Genomic DNA, 22636 nt, shown 5'->3' on the forward strand with positions numbered 1-22636 from the left:
CTGAAGACATTTTCAATACAGATGAAACAGGGTTGTACTACAGGGCTACCCAAGACCATTATATGATTTTTAAAAATTCCTCTGCATCTGCAGGAAAGAAAATTAAACAGGATTACAAATTCTTTTCACATGCAACAAGATGGTAACAATCAATATGAAGCCATTATAAGCAAGTTATAGGCACAAGTAAATCGCCTAGGTGTTTTAAAGGAGTAAAAGAACTGCCTGTTGAAAATGCTAATAATGCTTCCAATGCTTGAATGACAGCTTCTTTATTTGAAGATTATCTTCATAAATGGGATTTGCAAATGGATAAGAAAAACAAAAAAATTGCATTGATTTTGGACAATTGCTCAGCTCATCCAAAGTTAACTTTCATAAACATTGAATTAGTTTTTTTTTTTACCTTCGAATACCACATTACTGATTCAACCTCTCGACTAGGGAATAATAAAAACCTTTAAGATCTTTTATAGATCAGATATGAGGTGAAGAATCATCCAGTCTATAGATGAAGGTTTGGGAACATCATCCGATATCTCAAAGCAGATAACTGTTCTAGATGGTCATATGACAATGAGTGCCTGGAATGAAGTTTCCAAAATCTGCACTAGCAACTGTTTCAAAAAATAAAAATAATTATTTTTATTTAAAACACATTTTGCAAACAAAAGAGTATTATATTATATTATATCAGAGACATTTTTTATATATAAAGTGGAATAGAGGATGCAATAGAACCACTTGCCCTGGTCACTCTTTACCTAGGGACAGCCCTGGAAGAGCACACAGTTCAGGGTTCTCTTCTTGAACACGTGGAAGGGTGTGCAGCCATTAATGATAGTGCCTCTCCATACCACTGAAACTGTTCTTTTCCTATATGATAAAAGACTGATATCATACACCACATTCTCTCTCTCTCCAGATGTAATACTCAAGAATCAGGCTGAACCTTGATTCATCAGAGAACAAAACTTAATTCCATTGTTCAGTATCCGATTGCTATGCTCTGTACACCTAGGAAAATGGTCTCTCTTGTGGGTTTGGGTTAAAAGAATGTAAATTGCATATATTTCTTACTGGCATCTTCTTTGTTTTAAGTCTTCAAGTTATACAATTGTACTGTATATCTCAAAACACTGCAACTGTGACGGATAAGAGTGCCAATATAAGGTAATGATATAGACATTTATCTCTTGTATTTAACTGTTAAGGCCAGATAGTGATCATCCTCTTTCAGTGTTAGCCGAAAGAGGATGATCACTATCTGGATATTTTGTGGATAGCCTATGTGGATATTTTATGGCTAGCTGTCATCTTTCCTGCAATTACATATAGGAACATGTAATTGCAGGAAAGTTGCTTTCAGACACATTGAAGAATCTGGTAACCTCCAGTTGAAATTAGTACATATTCAACTTTCCAGTCTCTCTCTCTCTCCATCACTGAAAGTTATCTAGATGGTATCTCCTTTCCATGTTAATTTAGTTTGCTTACCCAGCTATCAGTGAGGAGACAATCTCTGAAATGATGCCTTTGCAGCACACTGTCAACCATCTCAACTTCCGGGCAGTAGCTAATGGTTTAACCCCTTCCCAGAACATTTTTTCCCTGAAAATGTGCTATAACGGATCAACTTTTTTTATTTTACAGAATTAAAGTATGCATAATGCAAATACTCATTGTATAGTTTTTTGTGTTTTTTATAAATTTTTTAGTAGAAAATACATAGGAGTAATTAACCTATTTGGGCTATCCCGAGTTATTTCGTGTATGCCAAAAAAGTATGAAAATTATACAGATTTTTTAAATAAATTAGTGCTTGAGTTAAAAAAAAAAAGAAAAGTAAAACACTCTTCACTACTCATTATATAAATAAATTTAAAAAATCAAGTGGAACGCACAAGCAGTATCCTTCCGCCACAAGTGATAATCGTGAACTAACAACATTTTGAAACACGGCTGCTGCAAGCGAATAGTTGAGGTAAGCATCGCTTATGGGCAGCAGTTCAAGAGGGCGCTGAAATATTTTTAAATATTGTTTTCTAATTGGTTAATGTTTTTCAGTATTTAGGACGGCAAATTTTATTTTTCTTACTGGCGGCACATAGGAACGCACGTTTTTGTTCTGACATTGCTGTACAATAAGTAAATATAAGTAAAATGAAAGCCAGTCGTCTGCTGCCAGCTGTAAGAAAATTCTGAGAAATCTTGGGATTTATCTGGCTAATGCAAAATTAGCCAGATAAATGCCCGAGAAAATAGCTTCAATTGTAAATTTGGAGATATTATTGTTTGCTTCAGGTATTATTGTATCCCAAGATATTTTGTAGTTCCAAATAACTTTTAAAACTAAAAACGAGATATCTCAGGATAATCCATGAAGGGGTTAAGGTTCTCATACCAGACTGAAGATTAGATTAAATATCATTCTGGTACTTGATACACAGTCCTTGGAGCTTGTATTTAATAAAAGGTCGACTGTTGTCAAACACATCTGCAGCTGCGGACAAAGTGCATGAGGGATTTTGACATTGTGCACTTGTTTACTCTAAACTAGATTATTGGCTCTGGGTATAGATATATATATATATCAGCTAGAAACAGCATATTGTGATAGCTTGACCAACTCCACCATCAGAATTGGCCATCCATATTGCTACTGGATATTTTGAAGATCTGTTTAGAGTCTCTACCGCAAAACAACTCTAAACTGCTTCTATTGCTTTGATTGAAGCAGTTCTCTTTACAGAATACAGTCATCCCTTGATTTGTGCATTTTTTTATTGCTTGGTTTTGCTATTTTTTTTTTTTTTATGTAAACCCCAAACACGAGAGGTATTAGAACCTATAGTACTTAGTACCGTGCTTGGGTTAGAGGTTGAGAAGATGAAAGAAGATATTTGTTGACATTGGACTAGAACTTCTGTAGACTAATTTTCAGGAAATACGTATGAAGGAAGGTTGTTCCAGAAAATGGCAGTTGAATGAATAAACAAGGAAGATGAAAAGTTGGTTCTGTGAGTTTGAAGTTGAATAGTAAATGGATGTTGGCTGGTGGTGGCACGAGTTTGTGCTATTTTGAAAGAGAGAGCAGGAATTATAGAAGCCAATTCAGAAGAACAGTGCCCATGGAAGTATCTGTAGAAAAGGCATGCAGCAGAAACAGTATGTCTATGAGAGAGCAAGTGGAGAGACTCTGTTAGAGAGGAGTCATTAATTAACCTAACTGCCCTCTTCTGAATGGAATCTAGAAGCTTAAAAGAGGTTTCGGGGCCACCACCCCAGATACGGAAACAATATTCCATGGTAGGGCGGATTTGTGATTTGTACATAGTGAACAGGTGTTTGGAAGAAAAATAACATCGAGAGCGAAAGAGAAAACCAAAAATAACAGGTGTGTCTGAACTTTCCTTTCATGCCATCCATGAGAACCATATGTTTCTTTTTAATGAGGCTAAAGTAATTAATACACAATATGAATATACAAAACTCCTAATAGCCAAAACACTTGAAATGAAGTAAACCCTAACACTAGAAATGTACGTAGATCATACACGATTTCGGACTCATGGACCTTTACGCGTATGTGTAAATAACATTATTTACATTGGTTAATAAAAATAATCTCATCGGGGTACTCTAAATTGAATCTTATTATTAGCATAAAAGAGAGTGGAGATTGTTAAGTGTCATTTTATTTCTTGTGAGCACGGACCATCTTGAAATAACTTTGTCCCTTATTAAGAAGTTTAGTCTAAAATATTTTAGTAAATTTGACAATTGTCTTCAATTTCCTGTCCATTATTGATGGGTGGTGTAGTTTGTAGTGGGTTGATGTATATCGACTTTGCTTTGCTCTTCCTTTTGGCAGTGAGTAAATTATGGAAATTGAATACAGGATTCTTTTTTAAGTAACCCGTATATATTAACAATTTTAAACCATAATATCGTGTCATAAATTTAGTTTCATATAATGTATTAATTGGATTAATTTGATGTGAGTGTCAAACCGAAGAACTTCCTATAAAAAGGTATGAGTTAAATCTCTTATTTTTCAAATAGAAGACTACTGTACAAATTGGAGCAGTTTGGTATTAAGGGCAAGTTGCTACAATGGATAAAAGGGTGGCTGAGTAGGAGAAGACAGTGGTAATCAAATGGATGCTGCTCTTTGTGGACTAATGTTATTAGTGGAGTCCCTCAGGTTTTGGTGTTGAGGCCACTGTTGTTATGTATATTTATTAATGATATTGATGAAAGTATATCAGGCTTAATATCCAAGTGTGCAGATGATACTAAGGTTGGCAGGGTTGTTAATGACAGTAATGGCAGTGTACTCCTGCAAACAGGATGTAGAAACGTTAGGCAGATGTGCTGAGAAGTGGCAACTGAGGTTTAATATTGACAAATGCAAAGTACTATATATTTGTAGAAGTAACCCCAGAGAAACATACTAAGTGTGGTAGAAAATGAAAAAGTCCTGGGAGTAATCGTGCAGTCAGATGTGAAGCAGTGCAGACTGGTTGTCAGAGTAGGTCATGGAGTGTTGTCAGTGATGTACAGGAATTTTGCTAGTAGGAAAAAGTGATTATCCCTTTGTATATGGCAGTGATCAGGCCACATCTTGAGTACTGCATACAGGTCTGGGGGCCTCATTTTAGGAAGAATGTAGAGTTGCTTGAGTGAGTACAGAGAAAGGCTAAAAGATTGGTGAGGGGAACGAAGGGGTCATCTTACCAAGAAAGGCTTGGTTTCTGCTAATTGCAGATTGCTTGGTTTCTGCTAGACTGGGTACTTCTGAGGTGATCTGATTGAGATGTATAATGCCGTGAATGTGTTGAGCCGGCTAAATTCTGATGGATTCTTCCTTTTGCTTAGGAAATCTTTTTCCCTCTGAAAACACTTAATTATATTTTTTAGCCTTATCCTTATACCTTAATAATTTTCATATCATTGACACTGCATTTGGACTGCCTTGTCCATACAGTTAGAGAATGTGCTAATTTTATTTACTTTTGCTTTTTGGCTTTATTTCAACTCTCTTCCACTGTTATGGACAAGTATAGAAATGCAGTTCCTGATATATGTTCAGGTGTAGTCCCCTGATGAAATTAGCATTAGTAAAGGCACATGATGCAAGAAAGCAAGCATCAGCCAAAAAAAAACCCTTCTAATTTCACCCATTCACTCGCTCCAAATGTTTGTCTAGTTCTGCCTTTAATCTGTTTAAGCTATCAACTTCTACAATCACAGATGGAAGTTGGTTCCAGCAATCAACCATATGCTGGCTAAAGGCAAACGTCTGCACATCTATCCTACAACTGTCTTTCCTCAATTTGAATTTATGCCCTCTGAGCAATGCAGACAGGCTGCCAGGGCAGGTCATGGGGTTTTGTCAATGATATATAGGAATTTTGCTAGCAGGGAAAAGGAGGTGATTATCCCTCTGTGTAAGGCAATGGTCAGGCAACGCCTTGAGTACTGCGAACAGGTCTGGAGGTCTCATTTTAGGAAGGATGTAGATTTACTTAAGCGTGTACAGAGAAGGGCAACAAGATTGTTGAGGGGAATGAAGGGATCCTCTTACCAAGAGAGGCTTAAGTTGTGCAAATTGCAGTGGCTGGAGACTAGGCACTTGCGCGGTGATCTGATTGAGGTATATAAGGCCTTGAATGGGTTGAGCGCGCTGAATTCTGATGGGATCCTTCCACTTGTTCAGATTACGAACCGAAGGGGGCATAAATTCAAATTAAGAAAAGACAGATGTAGAATAGATGTGCGGAAATTTGCCTTTAGCCAGCGGGTGGTTAATTGCTGGAACAAACTTCCATCTGTCGTTGTGGAAGTTGATAGGTTGAATAAATTTAAGGAGGAACTGGACAGGCATTTGGAGAGAATGGTGTGATTTTTTTTTTTTTTTTTTTTTGTTGGCTGATGCTGCATAAGCTCATACATTTGCTTTCTTGCATCACATGCCACTACTACTACTGCTACTCTCAGGCGATTATTCTGAGCAAGAGGAAGAATCCCATCAGCATTGAGCATGCTCAAACCATTCAAGGCTTTATACAGCTCAATCAGATCACCTCGCAGGTGCCTAGTTTCCAGACACTGTAATTTGCAAAACTGAAGCCTTTCTTCGTAAGAGCAAGCCTGTGTTCCATTCATTAATCTTGTTGCCCTTCTCTGTACTCATTCCAACAGCCCTACATCCTTCCTAAAATGAGGCGTCCACACCTGTATACAGTACTCAAGGTGTGGCCTGACCATTGCCTTATACAAGGGGATAATCACCTCCTTATCCCTGTATATCATTGACAAGACACCATGATCTAGACCATCTGCACTGCTCAGAAAACTTCATATCTGCCTGCACAGTTACCCCCAAGTCCTTTTCATTCTCTACCACTGTCAATGTAGTACCACACAGTTGATACGTCTGGGGTTACTGCTTCCCATATGCAATACTTTACATTTGTCAATGTTAAACTTCAGTTGACACCTCTCAGCCCATCTGCTCAAATTTTCTAGAACCTGTTGCAGGATCTGACCAAATACCTGACCATGTATCAATATTTATTTCAGCTGACATCAGATTTTGCATTTTTGCTACCCTTGTTTTTGACTTATAACTAAATTTGCCCACCCATATCTGATGACAGCTCTACCACCTTTTATATTACTTTTTTTCGTTTAATCATTTGTTATTAATCTTTTCACTTTTCAGCTCCCTCACTTCTAATTGGCTTTGCAGTTCAATCCATAATTTTTCCTAATTCATCATAACTTAGGATATCATTAGGATATTAACATTCATTTGCAAATCTACAATATTTCTTTTTTCTACTATCCTTACCCTTCTAGGCCTTGGCACTTTGTGTAATTTTCTCCTCCATCTGTGCAAACTTCATCAGACTTATCTATTCTTACATGCTTTTATATATATATATATATATATATATATATTAATTACTAACAAACTCTACTAACTTCTATAACTGCTTCGTTACTGGTGGCACTGCTCCTGCTTCTAAATGGCGGGCCCAGTAACCTGGGAGAAGAAACTTGCTCTTCCAGGGCTAAAATGTGCAGTGATGGATATCAACAGACATACTACTTTTGGATCCTTTGATCCAGATCCGTCGACCAGAGATGATATAAATACATTCAGTGAAAAGTGGCAGAAAAAAGAAGGAACTGAGAACCTCTTTTTCTAATTCTGCACTCCTTGACAAAGACAACCCATTAAGCTGTCCCAAATTTTTAATTCAGAAATGTCCTGAAAATGTGGTCAGCCCTCTAAAAATGGGCTGAAGGTTTCAATAGTCATCAAGAAATATGGAGTATTTACTGCTACTCAGACAATCATTCTTACATACAACATACTGCCATTAAGGGTAAAAACTGGATATATAGTATATATCCAGATATATATAGTATATATCCTGGATATATAGCTGGATATATGATAGGTGGACCAGGACCAGGGTATGTCTGCCAGGGGCAAAGGTTGATGACGTTGTAGAGCCGATATCATCTTTTAAGGGCACAAAAGGTGATATAGTTGTACACGTAGGCACTAATGATATTAAGAGTAGGAGACCAGCGGAATTACTTAACAAGTACAGGTCACTGTTGAAAAAAAGCCGGGAATTAGGGTTGAATTTGAAAGTGTCTGCATTTCTGCCCAGACATGATAGGAGGGAGTATATGATGAGAGCCCTGTCGATCAATTCGGCCCTGGAAAGATTGTGCAAGGCTCAAGGGGTAAAATTTTTTTTCAGCCTGGTCTGTACTTGTTAACAGGAGAGACTGCTTCTACAGGGATGGGATACACTTAAATAGAACGGGTGCAAGAATGTTTGCTATTGCTATTGAGGCAGTGTTAGGCGGGTCGGAAAACTGCTAGATTGGGGGAATTCAAGGACTAATAGATTAACAGTAGCCGAAGGCAGAGGTGAAAGTGATTCTTGCACTGCTTCTATTGGAATGAGCAGCAGTTTGGAAAATAAGATGCAGGTATTTCAGAGACTGCTGGGAGTCATTGGGGTACAAGTAAACACATGTGTTAGGGTAGCTAAGAAAAAGAACAGGTGCATGTATACTTGCGTGTACACTAATGCTAGGAGTTTGGTAAATAAATTTGATGAATTTGAGGTATTGCTCAAAGCATCAAAGGTGGATATTGTTGGGATATCAGAGACGTGGTGTCACACAGATATAAGGGATGCAGAACTGGAATTTGGGGAGTACATCGTCTACAGAAAGGATAGACAGGATAGGAAGGGAGGAGGGGTTATGCTATTAGTTAAGAAACACATAAAATCCAAGGAAGTGAAGCCAGTTGACATCGCTGGACAGTGCAGTGTCGAGTCAGTTTGGTGTGACATAAGCATTGGGAGATCAAAATTGAGAGTAGGAGTGTGCTATAGGCCTAATGACTCTGATGAGTATAATAAGAAACTGTACAGGGAAATAGAGTGGGCCAGAAAATCAGAGAGTCTTATAATGAGGGATTTTAATTTCCCAGATATTGACTGGAATTTGTGGGTTGGTCACTCACACACTAGCAAGGCTTTTGTGGATTTATTGGATGATTGTTTTCTAAATCAGCTGCTCGGGAGGCAACTAGAGGGAGTAATACTCTTGATTTGATTATCAGTAATGATTCTTCATGCATTAAGAGTCTGCAGATACAGGAACCACAGGTGGCAGTGATCACAGTGTGCTGAAGTGGGATTTACTCAAGGAGGTAACTACCATCAGGGGTAAAGGGAAGGGTTATTGCTTTCGTAAAGGTGACTACGATGATCTGAGACAGTATTTAAATTCTATACAGTGGGACCAACTGATGACGTTACCAACAGTAAACTCAAAATGGGAAGCATTCAAAGAACTTATCTTGGAAGCTACTAGGCTTTACATACCAACTAAGAAATATTGTTCAAGGTTCAGGCCTAAATGGATGTCAGATGAACTAATGAGACATATGACAGAGAAGAAAAATGCATGGGATACATATAAATTAACATATGACACAGAAGCCTATGATAGATATAAGTTGATCTGTAACCAAGTTACAAAGGAGGTTAGGCAGGCGAAGGCAGATCACGAGAAATCTTTGGCAAGGGATGCAAAGAAAAACAGCAAGGAGTTCTTTAGTTATGTAAACTCTAGAAGGAAGGGAATGAATCAGATTGGTCCACTTGATATCGATGGTTCAACTGTTCATGATCCTGCTCAGGTAGCTAACAAACTAAATCAATATTTTGCATCTACATTCACACATGAGTTATTCAGGAAGAGGAATGCCATAGATGAAGTAAACACTGGCAGTGAGCTAGATGATCTTGTAATAATTGAGAGTAAATTGGAGGCGAAATGGTTGAAGATCAATACCAGAAAGGCACCTGGGGTGGATGGGATCTATCCAGTTATATTAAAGGAGGCAGCAAAGGAAGTAAGCAATCTGTTAGCCATAATTATGAGAGCTGGACTCAGGGGAGGTTACCCACAGACTGGAGACGTGCAAATGTAACCCCAATTCACAAAGGAGGATCAAAGGCTGACACAAGTAATTATAGACCTGTGAGTTTAACTTCTGTTCCAGGAAAATTAATGGAAGCACTGTTAAAGAAGCACTGCAGGATCATCTTGACAAAAATACAGTTATAGCTCAGACACAGCGTGGTTTTGTTAAGGGAAGGTCTTGCCTGACCAATTTGATTGGATACTATGATGTAGTCACAAAAGAATTGGATGCAGGGAATAACTTTGATATTATATATTTGGATCTTAGAAAGGCTTTTGATACTGTTGCACACGGAAGACTGCTGCACAAATTGGAGCAGTGTGGCATTGGTGGCAAATTGTTGCTATGGATAAAGGGATGGTTGAGTGGCAGAAGACAGAGAGTGGTAATTAATGGACACTGCTCATCGTGGACTAATGTTATTAATGGAATCACTCAGGGTTCAGTGTTGGGTCCATTGTTGTTTTCTGTATTTATAAATAATATTGATGATGGTATATCAAGCTTAATGTCCAAGCTTGCAGATACAAAGGTTGGCAGGGTTGTTAAGGACACTACTGACGCTATGCTGCTGCAACAGGATCTGGAAAGGTTGAGCAGATGGGCTGAGAGGTGGCAAATGAAGTTTAACATTGACAAATGTAAAGTACTACATATGGGAATCAGCAACCCCAGAGCAACGTATCAACTCTGTGGTACTACACTGACAGTGGTAGAGAATGAAAAGCACCTGGAGGTAATTGTGCAGGCAGATATGAAGTTCTCTGTGCAGTGCAGACGGGCTGCAAGAGTAGCTCATGGTGTCTTATCAATGATATACAGGAATTTTTCTAGCAGGGATAGGGATGTGATTATTCCCTTGTATAAGGCAATGGTTAGGCCGCACCTAGAGTACTGTATACAGGTCTGGAGGCCTCATTTCAAGAAGGATTTAGAGCTGCTGGAACATGTACAGAGAAGGGCAACAAGGTTAGTGAACGGAACGAAGGGTTGCTCTTACGAAGAAAGGCTTAAGTTTTGCAAATTACAGTGTCTGGAGACTAGGCACCGGCGAGGTGATCTGATAGAGGTGTACAAAGCCTTGAATGGTTGGAGCATGCTCAATGCTGATGGGATACTGCCTCTTGCTCAGAATAATCACCTGAGAGGGCATAAATTCAAATTGAGGAAAGACAGATGTAGGATAGATGTACGGAAATTTGCCTTTAGCCAGCGGGTAGTTGGTTGATGGAACAGACTTCCATCTCTTGTAGTGGAAGTTGATAGCCTAAATAAATTTAAGGCTCAGCTGGACAGGTATTTCGAACGAACGGAGGGGTGAAGTGGAAGTGGGGTGTTTTTTGTTTTTTTTTTTTGGCTGATGCTGCATAAGCTTGCTTTCTTGCATCATATGCCTCTACTAAAGCTAATGCTAATATGAGAAGTAAAATTCGACCTGACATTCCTAACCCGGTCAGACATTTTAAGTGCCAGAAATTTGGGCACTCCCAAGCAGTCTGCAGAGGTGTAACTACCTGTACCTCCTGTGGTTCAAAAGAGCACGTTCACTCAGACTGTATTTCCAAAATGCAGTGCTGTTCAGATTTCCAAGAAAATCATTTGGCAGAGAGAAAAGAGAATTCAAAAGTGCAGAGTTGAACACAGTGCCATACCATGAATCAAAAAAACAGATTTTAGTGATGTTGTTTGGTTTTTAGGAGCATTAGCAAGTAAGGCCATATTGCTCCGGGGATATGCGGTGGTCATTCCCTGACCTTTCCGCATCCTCCGTATTTGGTGGTCACGGGCTCGAACCCCAGTCTAATCAAGAAGCGTGTGCTACGCACTGCTGCTCTTGCCCACCTGGCTACGGAGGTGCCAACAGATTTTAGTGTCCAAAAATAACACTCTCCTATGCTTCAGTTGTGCAAAAGCAACAAGACTCCATAACAGTACAGGCTGATTGTTCAATTCCTCCAAGCCTGACAAACTTGGCTGGGAAAGATCAGTCCTTTCCTTGCTAAAAGAACATCCTACTGAACAGCATAAAACTCTTTCAGTAAATACAATACTGATGATGCCAAATAAAAACTCTGTACAGCAACCAGTAAAGCAAACAGATTCTGAAGGAGGGAATCAAAAATTCAGTACTGATACCATAGACATAAAATCATGAGGGTGATCCATTTCTTGAAATTCATGCAGAGGAAGACATAGACATCAGTAGACCAATATTCCCAAAAAGGGAAAAAAAATAAATAAATAAAAAATAAGAATAGACAGGTGTAAACAAACTGAATCCTGTAGGCAAGTAGACACACCTGATAATCCTCAAGCATGTATAGAATCATTCAGTGGGATTGTCGCTGACTCCTAGCTAATTTAGACCATTAGCATTAGTAGAGGCATATGATGCAAGAAAGCAAGCTTATGCAGCATCAGCCAAAAAAAAACCTCCCATTTTGCCCCTCCATTCGTTCCAAATGCCTGTCCAGCTCAGCCTTAAATTTATTTAGGCTATCAACTTCCACAACAAAAGATGGAAGTCTGTTCCACCAATCAACTATCCTCTGGCTAAAGGCAAATTTCCGCACATCTATTCTGCAACTGTCTTTCCTCAGTTTGAATCTGTGCCCCCTCAGGTTCTTAATCTGAGCAAGAGGAAGAATCCCATCAGCATTCAGCTTGCTCAAGCCATTTAGGGCCTTGTACACCTCAATCAGATCACCTCGCAGGTGCCTACTCTCCAGGCACTGCAGTTTGCAGAACTCAAGCTTTCTTGGTAAGAGCACCCTGTTGTTCCTCTCACCAAGCTTGTTGCCCTTCTTTGTACTCATTCTAGCAACTCTACATCCTTTTTAAAATGAGGCCTCCAGACCTGTACACAGTACTCTAGGTGTGGCCTGACCATTGCCTTGTATAATGGGTTAATCATCTCCCTGTCCCTGCTAGCAAAATTCCTATATATCATTGACAAGAATCCATGACCAGCCTGTCTGCACTGCTCAGCAAACTTTATATTTGACTGCACAATTACCCCCAGGTCTTTTTCAATTTCCACTTCCCTGAGTGTAATATCACACAGTTGGTATGTTTCTTTTTGGTTATTGCTACCCATATGCAGTACTTTGCATTTGTCAATGTTAAACTTCATTTGCCACTTCTCAGCCCATTTGCCGAACTTATCTTTATCCAGTTGAAGTAGCATACTGTCTTTACTGTCCTTAACAACCCTGCCAACCTTTGTATCAACTGCAAACTTGGACATTAAACCTGATATACCTTCATCAATATCATTAATAAATATACAAAACAACAATGGGCCGAACCCTGAGGAACTCCACGAAGAGCCAGTAACCATTTATTAACACTCTCTATTGTCTTCCACTCTACCATCCCTTTATCCATTGTAGCAACTTACCCTTAATGCCATATCTCTTCAATTTGTACAGCAGTCTACCATGTGCAACAGTATTAAAAGCTTTCCTGAAATCCAAGTGTATGATATCAAAATTATTTTTGGCATTCAGTTCCTTTGTGACCACATCATAGTATCCAACCAAATTGTTCAGACAAGACCTCCCTTTAACAAACCAATGCTGTGTCTTAACTGTTACTGCAGTCTTGTCTGGATGATCCTGCAATGCTTCTTTAACTAGTGATTCCATTATTTTACCCAGAACACAAGTTAAACTAACAGGTCTATAGTTACTTGTGTCACCTTTTGAACCCCCCTTTGTGAATTGGTGATACAGTTGCACACCTCCAGTCCCTGGGGACCTTCCCTGAGTCCAAGGAAGCTCCAACAAAGTTTATGACCTAATTACCAAATATCAGCCTACTTTTCTTTGTCATAGATATTTGAAGGGTAAGGAAACAAACTTTACCCTTCAAATATCTATGAGAATAAAATATCACATAATACTTAGAAAGAACTCTGATATTGCCCATGGATGGGTAGCATTGCTAGTAAACTCCAGAATTTCCTTCAGACCTATCCCTCTGCAAACAACTTTAGAAACAATCGCTTCCCAAGTTATGGTCAGGATAGCAATAACAGTTGTTTCTTTATACCCTTCACCCAATCAATCATATGCTTTTGCTGATTTGGATGATTTTGTTACTCAGCTGCCATCACCTTTTTGTATCTTGAGTGACTGGAATGGGCATCACTCCCTATGGTGTTCCTTACATCTTGATAAGAGAAGTCAGTTAATTGAAAAATTTCTTGAAAGGCTCAAGGTCAATGTGTGAAAGTGTGTTTGTTTTAATTGCGGTCTCCGGGGTTTCTCCTATATGCTGCTGCTGTAACATCTGAAAAGGCATAAGGCCAAGACCAGCAAGTGTTGGTGTGTTAGTGCCAGCACCTGACCACTTTGCAGCTATGGAGCAGATAACCCCAGGGGCTCACATCTGGTGAGTATGGGCTTGGCAAACCCAGGGTCCTGAGCTGGATATCATCATTCTTCTTTTTCTTTCTTTCTTGCTTTCTTGGTGATTCCTTTCTACTTCTCTCTCTCTCTCTCTCTCTCTCTCTCTCTCTCTCTGGGTAATGTGGAATTTTTTTTTTTTTTTGGCTGGTGCAGCATAAGCCTCAGGCTTCCTTGCACCATATGCCTAATAATAATAATAATAACACCTGGTCCTCTGCCCACTGACTCCCAACCTTGGCCATGTGGTGGTACGCCAGGGAATACTCACTAGCTGAGACTCTTAATGGAGCTATCAGGCAAGCATGGGAACCCCTCAAAAGGCACAACTTAACATTGTTAAACAATGGCAGGCACACATACGTGTATCTCTCCTCAAGGTTAACTTCTGCAGTTGACCTTTCAATATGCTCGTCAAATTTATTTCCACTTATTAATTGGACAGTTACTGACAACCTTCGCAACAGTGACCACTTTCCAGTAATATGCATACTTTTGACTAACGCTCATTCTCAAACCGAATAAAAACAGTCTGGAAGTTTGACAAAGTTAACTGGATGAAATATCAAAAATTGACACATTTAGATATTCCCATTGAGTTTCTCACCATTGACTCTGCAGTAAGTTACATCACTCAGCAAATAATGACAGCTGCAGAAACTGCCATACCTAAATCATCCACGAAAACCTGCTCCCACCTGAAAATGTGGTGGAATGGAGCCCCTAACAATGCCAAAAAAGAGAAGAATAGGTAATGGAATTTATTTTGCAAACACATAACCACTGCTAATCTGATACAGTTTAAGAAAGCAAGAGCTAAAGCTCATTATATACAGCAAATGAGTAAAAATGAGAGATGGTTCTGATATGCCTCCACTATAAACAGAACCACAGACATCAAAACTGTTTGGATTAAAGTCAGGAGAATTAATGGGAACACCCTCCTATAACCACTCCTATATTATTTCTAAAAGTGAAAGAAATCCTTAATCCTCTCAAAATTGCCAATTCATTAGGTGAACCATTTAAAACACTCTCAGCTGTAACTGCCTAAGCGCCAACTTATCAGTCATGTAAAGTACAAGCAGAAAGAAAAATATAATCTGAATTTTAATACTACACGCCAGCTTACATATAATGTATCCTTTACCATGACCCTTACGATCAAAGAATGGTGCTGCTGGCCTGATGGAATCTATTATGCCATATTATATCATTTGAGTGAAGGGTCCCAGTCTGCTTTTCTAAAACTGTATGATAGAATTTTTTACGAGAATTACTACCCTACTAGCTGGTCATTCTATTGTATTATTATTCCCAAAAACCAGGAAAGGACAAGACAAATTACTGACCTGTTGCTTTAACTAGCTATTTAGGAAAAAAAACATTAGAAAAATTAATTAATTTTTAGGAACCATGTCAACCATGCCAGGTTGACATGGTTCCTAAAGTCTGAAAACAACCAAAGTCAAAATCAATATGGCTTTCAAAGGAGTAGCTCAACACTTGACATCATGGTTAAAGCTGAAGGAAACATTCAAAATGAATTTCTCAGGAATGAACACTTAGTGATGATATGTCTTGATATGGGATTCTTCACAATCTCTATGAATCCAGTCTTCAAGGTCATTTTCCAAAATTTATCCAGAGCTTTTTGAGCAGTAGATCCTTTCTGGTATCACTCTGCTCTCTCCCAAACACTTGGGCAAGAATAGTAGGTCACCCAGGGTTCTGTGCTCAGTGCCACACACTTCTCCATCAGGATGAATTCAATTACCAAATGCATTCCTGACACAATTGAAACATATCTGTACACTGACAATCTCACTCTCTCATGCCACTCTCAAAATATGCATGTAATTGAAGACAGCTTCAAGGTACAATTAACAAGCTTGTTCAGTGAGCAAAAAATAATGGTTATCAACTCTCAAAGCAAAAAACAACAGCAATTCATTTTTGCTGTAAATAGAACTTATATCCTGATCCAGATTTACAACTCAACTCTCATCCAGTTACTTTTCAACATAGTTTTAGATTTTTTGGACTAATTATGCTCCAAAAAATTAAGTTGTTTGAAGCATATTAAGCATATCTGTACAACCTGTCTAAGAAAGCTGAATTTGCTTAGGGCAATTTCTGCTATTTCTTGGGCTGCAGGTCGGTACATGCTGCTACACCTGTACCATTCACTAATTAGATCAAGACTAGACTATGGGTCTCCTGGTATATGCCTCAGCCAGACAGTGTATTAAAATGGCTTGACCCTGTGTACATCACAATGCTCTCTGAATTGCCTTAGATGCTTTTCATACATCACCAGTTCAGAGTCTTTATATCGAAGCACACGAACTACTCGTACGCTTTCATTTGCCTGCTCTGCTATTAAACTATGCAGCTAAAATCAGCAATTTCCCATATATCAATATCTTTATTTTTATGCAATTATCCTATTTTGGTTCACACCAAAATAGGATAATTGCATAAAAATAAACCTTTGCAAAATAAACTATGCAGCATTATGTTACAAAGCTTAAACATGTTCGCAACTAAATATAGTTAACATAATTTCAAATGAAAGCATGGCTACACTGCCATGGCAAATACCCATGGCACACTTTGATAAACCTTTCCAACAATGGGGAAAGAGTGCACTTCCAATTTCAATATTAAGTAGCACTTACACTGCAGAACTGTTTGTTATCCTGATGGCTTTAGAGAATGTAAAATGGACTTCATACCCTCAAACCATTATCTATACCAATTCCTTAAGTGCTCTATCTGCTGTTCAGTGTCAACTTTCTTCGTCATTCCTTTTTACAACAAATTTAAATAAATTTAGTGCTGTTTCTTACAAACATGCAAAAAATACTGTTGGATACCTGGATATTCTGGAATAACAGGAAATGAAAAAGCAGATTTTTCTGCCAAGAATGCGAGTCACATAACATCAGACATCCAGATACCTTACAGCAATTACAAACACATCATACAATGTACCGGTAGGAAAAAAATGGCTATCCATATAGCGGAAAACAAAAGCAATAAACTGTTCCAGATTTAAAATGATCACAAGCAGTGGCCATCAAGCCTAAGAGGGAATAGGAAGGAAGAAGTTGTACTTGCTAGATTGTGGACTGGGCATACCCACCTAACTCATAGTTGCCTACTCACACGGGACAGTAAGACACCTTATCATTGAATGCCCATTATACTTGAGAGAATGACAAACAGCTTTCTCCTCCCAACTATGTTCCTCCATTCAACTTACTTTACTGCAGTTTCTTGAAGACTGACAAGATATAAATGATCTTTTTACTTTCCTGAAAATAATAAACAAATACCATCTGATCTGAACTCTTCTGTTTAGTATACCAAACCTGTACCAACTAATATTGTAATAGGTGCATTATGGCCGTAGTAGCCATTGCACCAATATCAAACAAACAACAACATAACATACTCCTACTTTTATATTCATTTTCCCAGTGATTGTCACACCAAACTGACCCAGCATTGCACTGGCCACCAATGTCACTAGATGCACTGCATTAGATTTTGTGCTTCCTAACTAAGAGCATAACCCCTCCCTCTCCTTTTTGTACCTATGCAGACTGCATTAAAATATTTTCTACACTATGCAGACTACACTAATACTTCACTATCTCTGGCTGTAACAGAGTTTGTACTCCATCACAGAATATTCTATATAGATTTGGGAGGACCCTGGTGCCACCTGACAAGCAACACTATAGGTTTTTCTTTCTGTACAAATTGTACTCACCATATTCAAATTCTGTATCCCTTATATCTGAATGACACCACGTCTCTGATATTTTCCAACAGTGTCCACATTTGATGTCTTGACCAGCATTTCAAATTCATCAAATTATTTACTATGCTCCTAGAATTAGTTTCCTTGCAAGTATATATGTACCTGTTTTTACTCTTAGTTTAGTTACCCTAACAAAGCCCATATATTTACTTGATGACTCTTAGCAGTCCTTGAATTCCCTGGCACTTTGCTTTCCAGACTGCAGCTATTGTTAATCTGTTAGTCTGTATTCCCCCCCTCCCCTCATGCTATCATTTTATTGACCCACCTAACATTGTTTGATAGCATAAGCAATTATTCTTGCACCCCTTTCTATTTAATTGAAGAATTTTGTCCTGTTAACACAGCAGAGTTCACACTGCAAAAAATTCTATTCCATGAGTTTTGCACATCTACCCAGGGCTGAATTGATTGACATTGCTCTCATCATATAATCCTTTCTATCGTGTCTGGGCAGAATTGCAGATGCTTTCAGGTGCAAATGTATCTCCAATTGACATAGGAGGTTCAAAGGGTGACACAAATAATTATAGACCTGTTAGTTTAACTTCTGTTCCAGTAAAATGATGGTGTAACTGGTTAAAGAAGTGATGCAGGATCACCTAGACAAGACTGCATTAATAGTTCAGACACAGTATGGATTTGTTAAGGGGAAGTCTTGTCTGACCAATTTGATTTGATACTATGATGTGGTCACAAAGGAACTGATGCAAAAAATAATTTTTATATCATATACTTGGATTTCAGGAAAGCTTTTGATACTGTTGCACATGGAATACTGCTGTACAAATTGGAGTGGTATGGCATTAAGGGTAAGTTGCTGCAATTGATAGAGAGATGGTTGAGTGGGAGATGGCAGAGAGTGTTAATAAATGGACACTGCTCTACATGGACTAATGTTATTAGTAGAGTCCCCCGGGGTTCGGTGCTGGGCCCATTGTTGTTTTCTGTATTTATTAATGGTATTGATGAAGGTATATCAGGCTTATTAATGTCCAAGTTTGCAGATGATGCAAAGGGTGGCAGGGTTGTTAATGATAGTAAAGACAGTATGCTACTGCAACAGGATCTAGAAAAGTTAGGTAGATGGGTTGAGAAATGGAAATTGTAATTTAATATTGACAAATGGAAAGTACTGCATATGGGTAGCAGTATCCCAAGAGAAATGTACCAACTGTGTGGTACTACACTCAGGGATGTGGAGAATGAAAAAGAGCTCAGGGTAATTGTGCAGACGGATATGAAGTTTTCTGAGCATGCAGATGGGCTGCCAGAGCAGGTAATGTAGTTTTGTCAATGATATATAGGAATTTTTCTAGCAGAGACGGGGTGATTATACCTTTGTATAAGGCAATGGTCAGGCCACACCTTGAGTACTGCATACAGGTCTGGAGGACTGATTTTTGGAAGGACGTAGATTGCTAGAATGAGTACAGAGAAGGGCAGTAAGATCAGTGAGAGATACAAAGGGGGACCTTATGAAGAATGGCAGAAGTTCTGCAAATTGCAGCTTATCACAGGAGACTAGGCACCTGCAATAAGATATGATTGAGGTGTACAAGGCCTTGAATGGTTTGAGCAGGCTCAATGCTGAAGGGATACTTCCGCTTGCTCAGATTAAGAACTTTAGGGAGCATAGACTCAAATTGAGGAAAGTTAGTTGTAGAATAGATGTGCGGAAGTTTGCCTTTAGCCAGCAGGTAGTTGATTGATGGAACAGACTTCCATCTGTTTTTGTGAAAGTTGATAGCCTTAAATAAATTTAAATCTGAAATAGACAAACATTTGGAGTGACTGGATGGGTGAAATGGGAAGGGGTTTTTTTTTTTTTATATCTTTTATTTATTATTTTTATTTATTTTATTTTTTTTTTTTTCGACTGATGCTATTTAAGCTTCCTTTCTTGCATCATATGCTTCAACTAATGCCAATTTGTATGTTCTAAGTAATTTTAATAGATAATGTTACTTATGTTACTTTTTTTTTTTTTTTTTTGGCTGATGCTGCATAAGCTTGCTTTCTTGCATCAAATGCCTCTACTAATGCTAATGCTAATAATAAATTTATCTGATTAATGCCAACATACATGATTCGAACTTTCGTACTTCACAGCCACCTATTTGCCACAATTAAAATGCCAGTATTTCCCTACACTGCACTCAATACTGTAATAATGGCAACAAAATTCAAATGTTCTTATTGATACGAAACAGTGGTGGTAGAAGTCACCTGTGGTTTCTTAAGCTGTTATGAATGATAAGTAGCAGACAAATTCACCAATGTAATCACAGAATCAGAAATTACATTTTTAATTTTAAATCAACAGTTAAATGCAATAATAATCCTATTTCAATTCACCAGTTAGGCAGCAATGTTCTTACCATGCTACCAATTTTACATTATATGTATTTAGGCTGTGCCATTATGCTTTAAGGTTAAGTTAATTATAATATATAATAAAAAGTTATTCTACTAACACCAACCTATGTGATTTGAATTTTCAAGCTAACTATTTATCATAGTTAAACCACTCAAATTCCTCTACCACTCACTCAGTAATACTATAACAATGGCAGCAAAGTTCGAACATTCTTATCAGTTCAATACATAATGGTGGCAGAAGTTGACTGTGTTTTGCTGCAAGGCCAAGTAACAAACAAATTCACCATCAGACTTAAAGAATCATAAACAATAACCACACTACCAATTTTAAATCAAAAGTTGTAGAAAAACAATTTTTAAGCAATAAAGAAAGTCCCACTTAGCAGCTCTGAAAGCATTGCTTCTTCTGCTAGTCCCGATCATTAAGTTGTATGAGGGCTGTGGTACTTGAATTTACGAAAATGCACTCGAGGTTGCCATTATCGCATGATAAAATTCATCAGAAAGATGTGAAGGTGCCTTATCCAATAATAAGAATGTCTTAATGTTTTTATTTACCTTTCATTTTTTAAATGATTTTACTTTGTTTATCAAGTTGTCGTAAAACCATTTTGAAAAGTTTGGAATTGTACCATTAAATTTCTTTGATTTAGATTTTGATTTGGATTATTTAGGAAAAAATATCTGTTCTGCATAAATAAAATATATATTAAAAAAATATAGTAATGTGAATTATAGAGGGTCCAAATGAGTGAATTCTGATTTAGTGAAGTTTTTATTGTGATTATATTTTTATTTTATTCCCTCTATACTTTTGAAAAAATTTTGAAGTTGTTATTTTTTTATATCTAGATAGAGAAGAAGTTTTATATGAAAAGTACTGAATTTGCATTACGTAAAGTGTTCATTAAGGTAAGATGTTATTCTTTTTATCATATTTTCTTTACCACTTATTGTTTATAAATTAAAAAAAATATGCAGCCATTGTCGTGAAATGTTTGTTAATTATTTAATTACAAAAAATTAAAAAATCTGCATATAGTGATACTAAATACTAAATGTATTTAGTATCACTATATGCAGAAACATTAGGAGTTTGAACCTGTAATATCCTTTTCCACTAAAATCTCAACCATAAAAGCAATAGCTTTAAAGAATCATTATCTTCTAGCATTAGCAGACAGCATCAACAAAACTCTAAACAATAGTTCCAGACCTCCACAGAAGAAAGAAGACAAACCTAAGACTAAGTCATTATTCCATTGCAGGAATTGCATCGTAGCCAAATTATCAAAAACCCACATTCTATGCAGGAACCCAATCTCTGAAACAGAAACTATCCAGGAACTAGTATCAAAGATCTAACCCTAGCTGCTCCGTGTACTTTATGTAATGCTCATGAAACTTAACCCACATCAGAGAAACACACAGAAGACTCAACAAACGGGATATGAGAACAGTCACAACTCAACATGGTAGAATCAAAAATTCCGAAACAGATGCACACACCCTTTGCTGCAAAGGTATATTGGATTTCTCCAACGCCATACTTCTGACAACAGATTCATCATACTCCAGAAGAAGAACCTTCAAAGAAGCCTATTTCATTAAAGCATAGCAATCAACAAGAAGCAAGTAGTTAACTTCCATGATGTGTATTACAGCCTATTCCATGCAGATATTCTAAAGTTCTCAACCAAAAGAAGATCCTAAACCTCTTAATAGGAAAGAGTAACTCCAGGGAGTCCCAGTCAAAATTAAAATAAATTTAAAATTTAAAACTCATGTTTATGTGCCGAGCATGCATAGCAGAAATTAAGTGAAACTTCTTTAGAATCTTTTGAAATGTTTATTATTTCAATGTTATAGTGGTTTAATATTTTACAATTGTTTTACAAATTTATTACAAAGTTTTTACAGATCTCTTCTTTGTACTCAATGGAGGTGGTTTTGGTGGTCCGCATTGCACATATATCTGGTCTATATGCCTTGCAATGCTCACTATTAGTCTTCGACATGTTGAATTTACAATTTTTTTCTGTCGAAATTTTTTATGAAATATGATAGAGAATGATGAAAAAAAAATTTTGGTTTTTAAATTTGTAAAAATGGTATATCACTATATCATGCTAGAAGCTATGATATAGTGATATAAAATGCAAATGCAACACATGTGCGAGTTACACTGTGGCCACACTGTTGGGGTACTGATTGCATCATGCATTGCTGCTATATACGCTGTACGTAATTTTGTGTTGCATTTTTGTGGCAATTTTTGTCACTCCATAGATGCAAGTTATTCCCTTGTGAAAACTGCCTGGGGTGTACCTAAAGAAGTTTCACTTAAAAAAAAAATTCTTCTTTTCTTTTTCTGTTTTTTTTTTTTTTTTTCTTTTCCAAGCCAAAGACGTGCAACCCTACCTGGTCCACTAGACACTTGGGTGAAGGACAGGCAATGGTGGGACCTTGGCCTTCCAA

At 37.7% G+C, this 22636-nt stretch overlaps 1 protein-coding gene across 3 annotated transcripts in view; it reads left to right on the top strand.

Annotated features, from left to right (window-relative positions):
* The window catches only part of LOC150076514 (trafficking protein particle complex subunit 11-like), a gene marked incomplete at its 3' end in the record, with an annotated part of 510629 nt that overhangs the window by 392753 nt on the left and 95240 nt on the right, over window positions 1-22636 (top strand). For all 3 annotated transcript variants that reach the window (XM_090388020.1, XM_090388018.1, XM_090388019.1), the window contains 1 exon segment: window positions 21011-21070. In XM_090388020.1, the coding sequence (XP_090244146.1) occupies window positions 21011-21070 (60 nt within the window).

This window comes from Mastigoproctus giganteus, chromosome 13 (assembly GCF_048544385.1).
Source record: "Mastigoproctus giganteus isolate SK-2022 chromosome 13, ASM4854438v1, whole genome shotgun sequence".
Lineage (NCBI taxonomy): Eukaryota > Metazoa > Arthropoda > Arachnida > Uropygi > Thelyphonidae > Mastigoproctus > Mastigoproctus giganteus.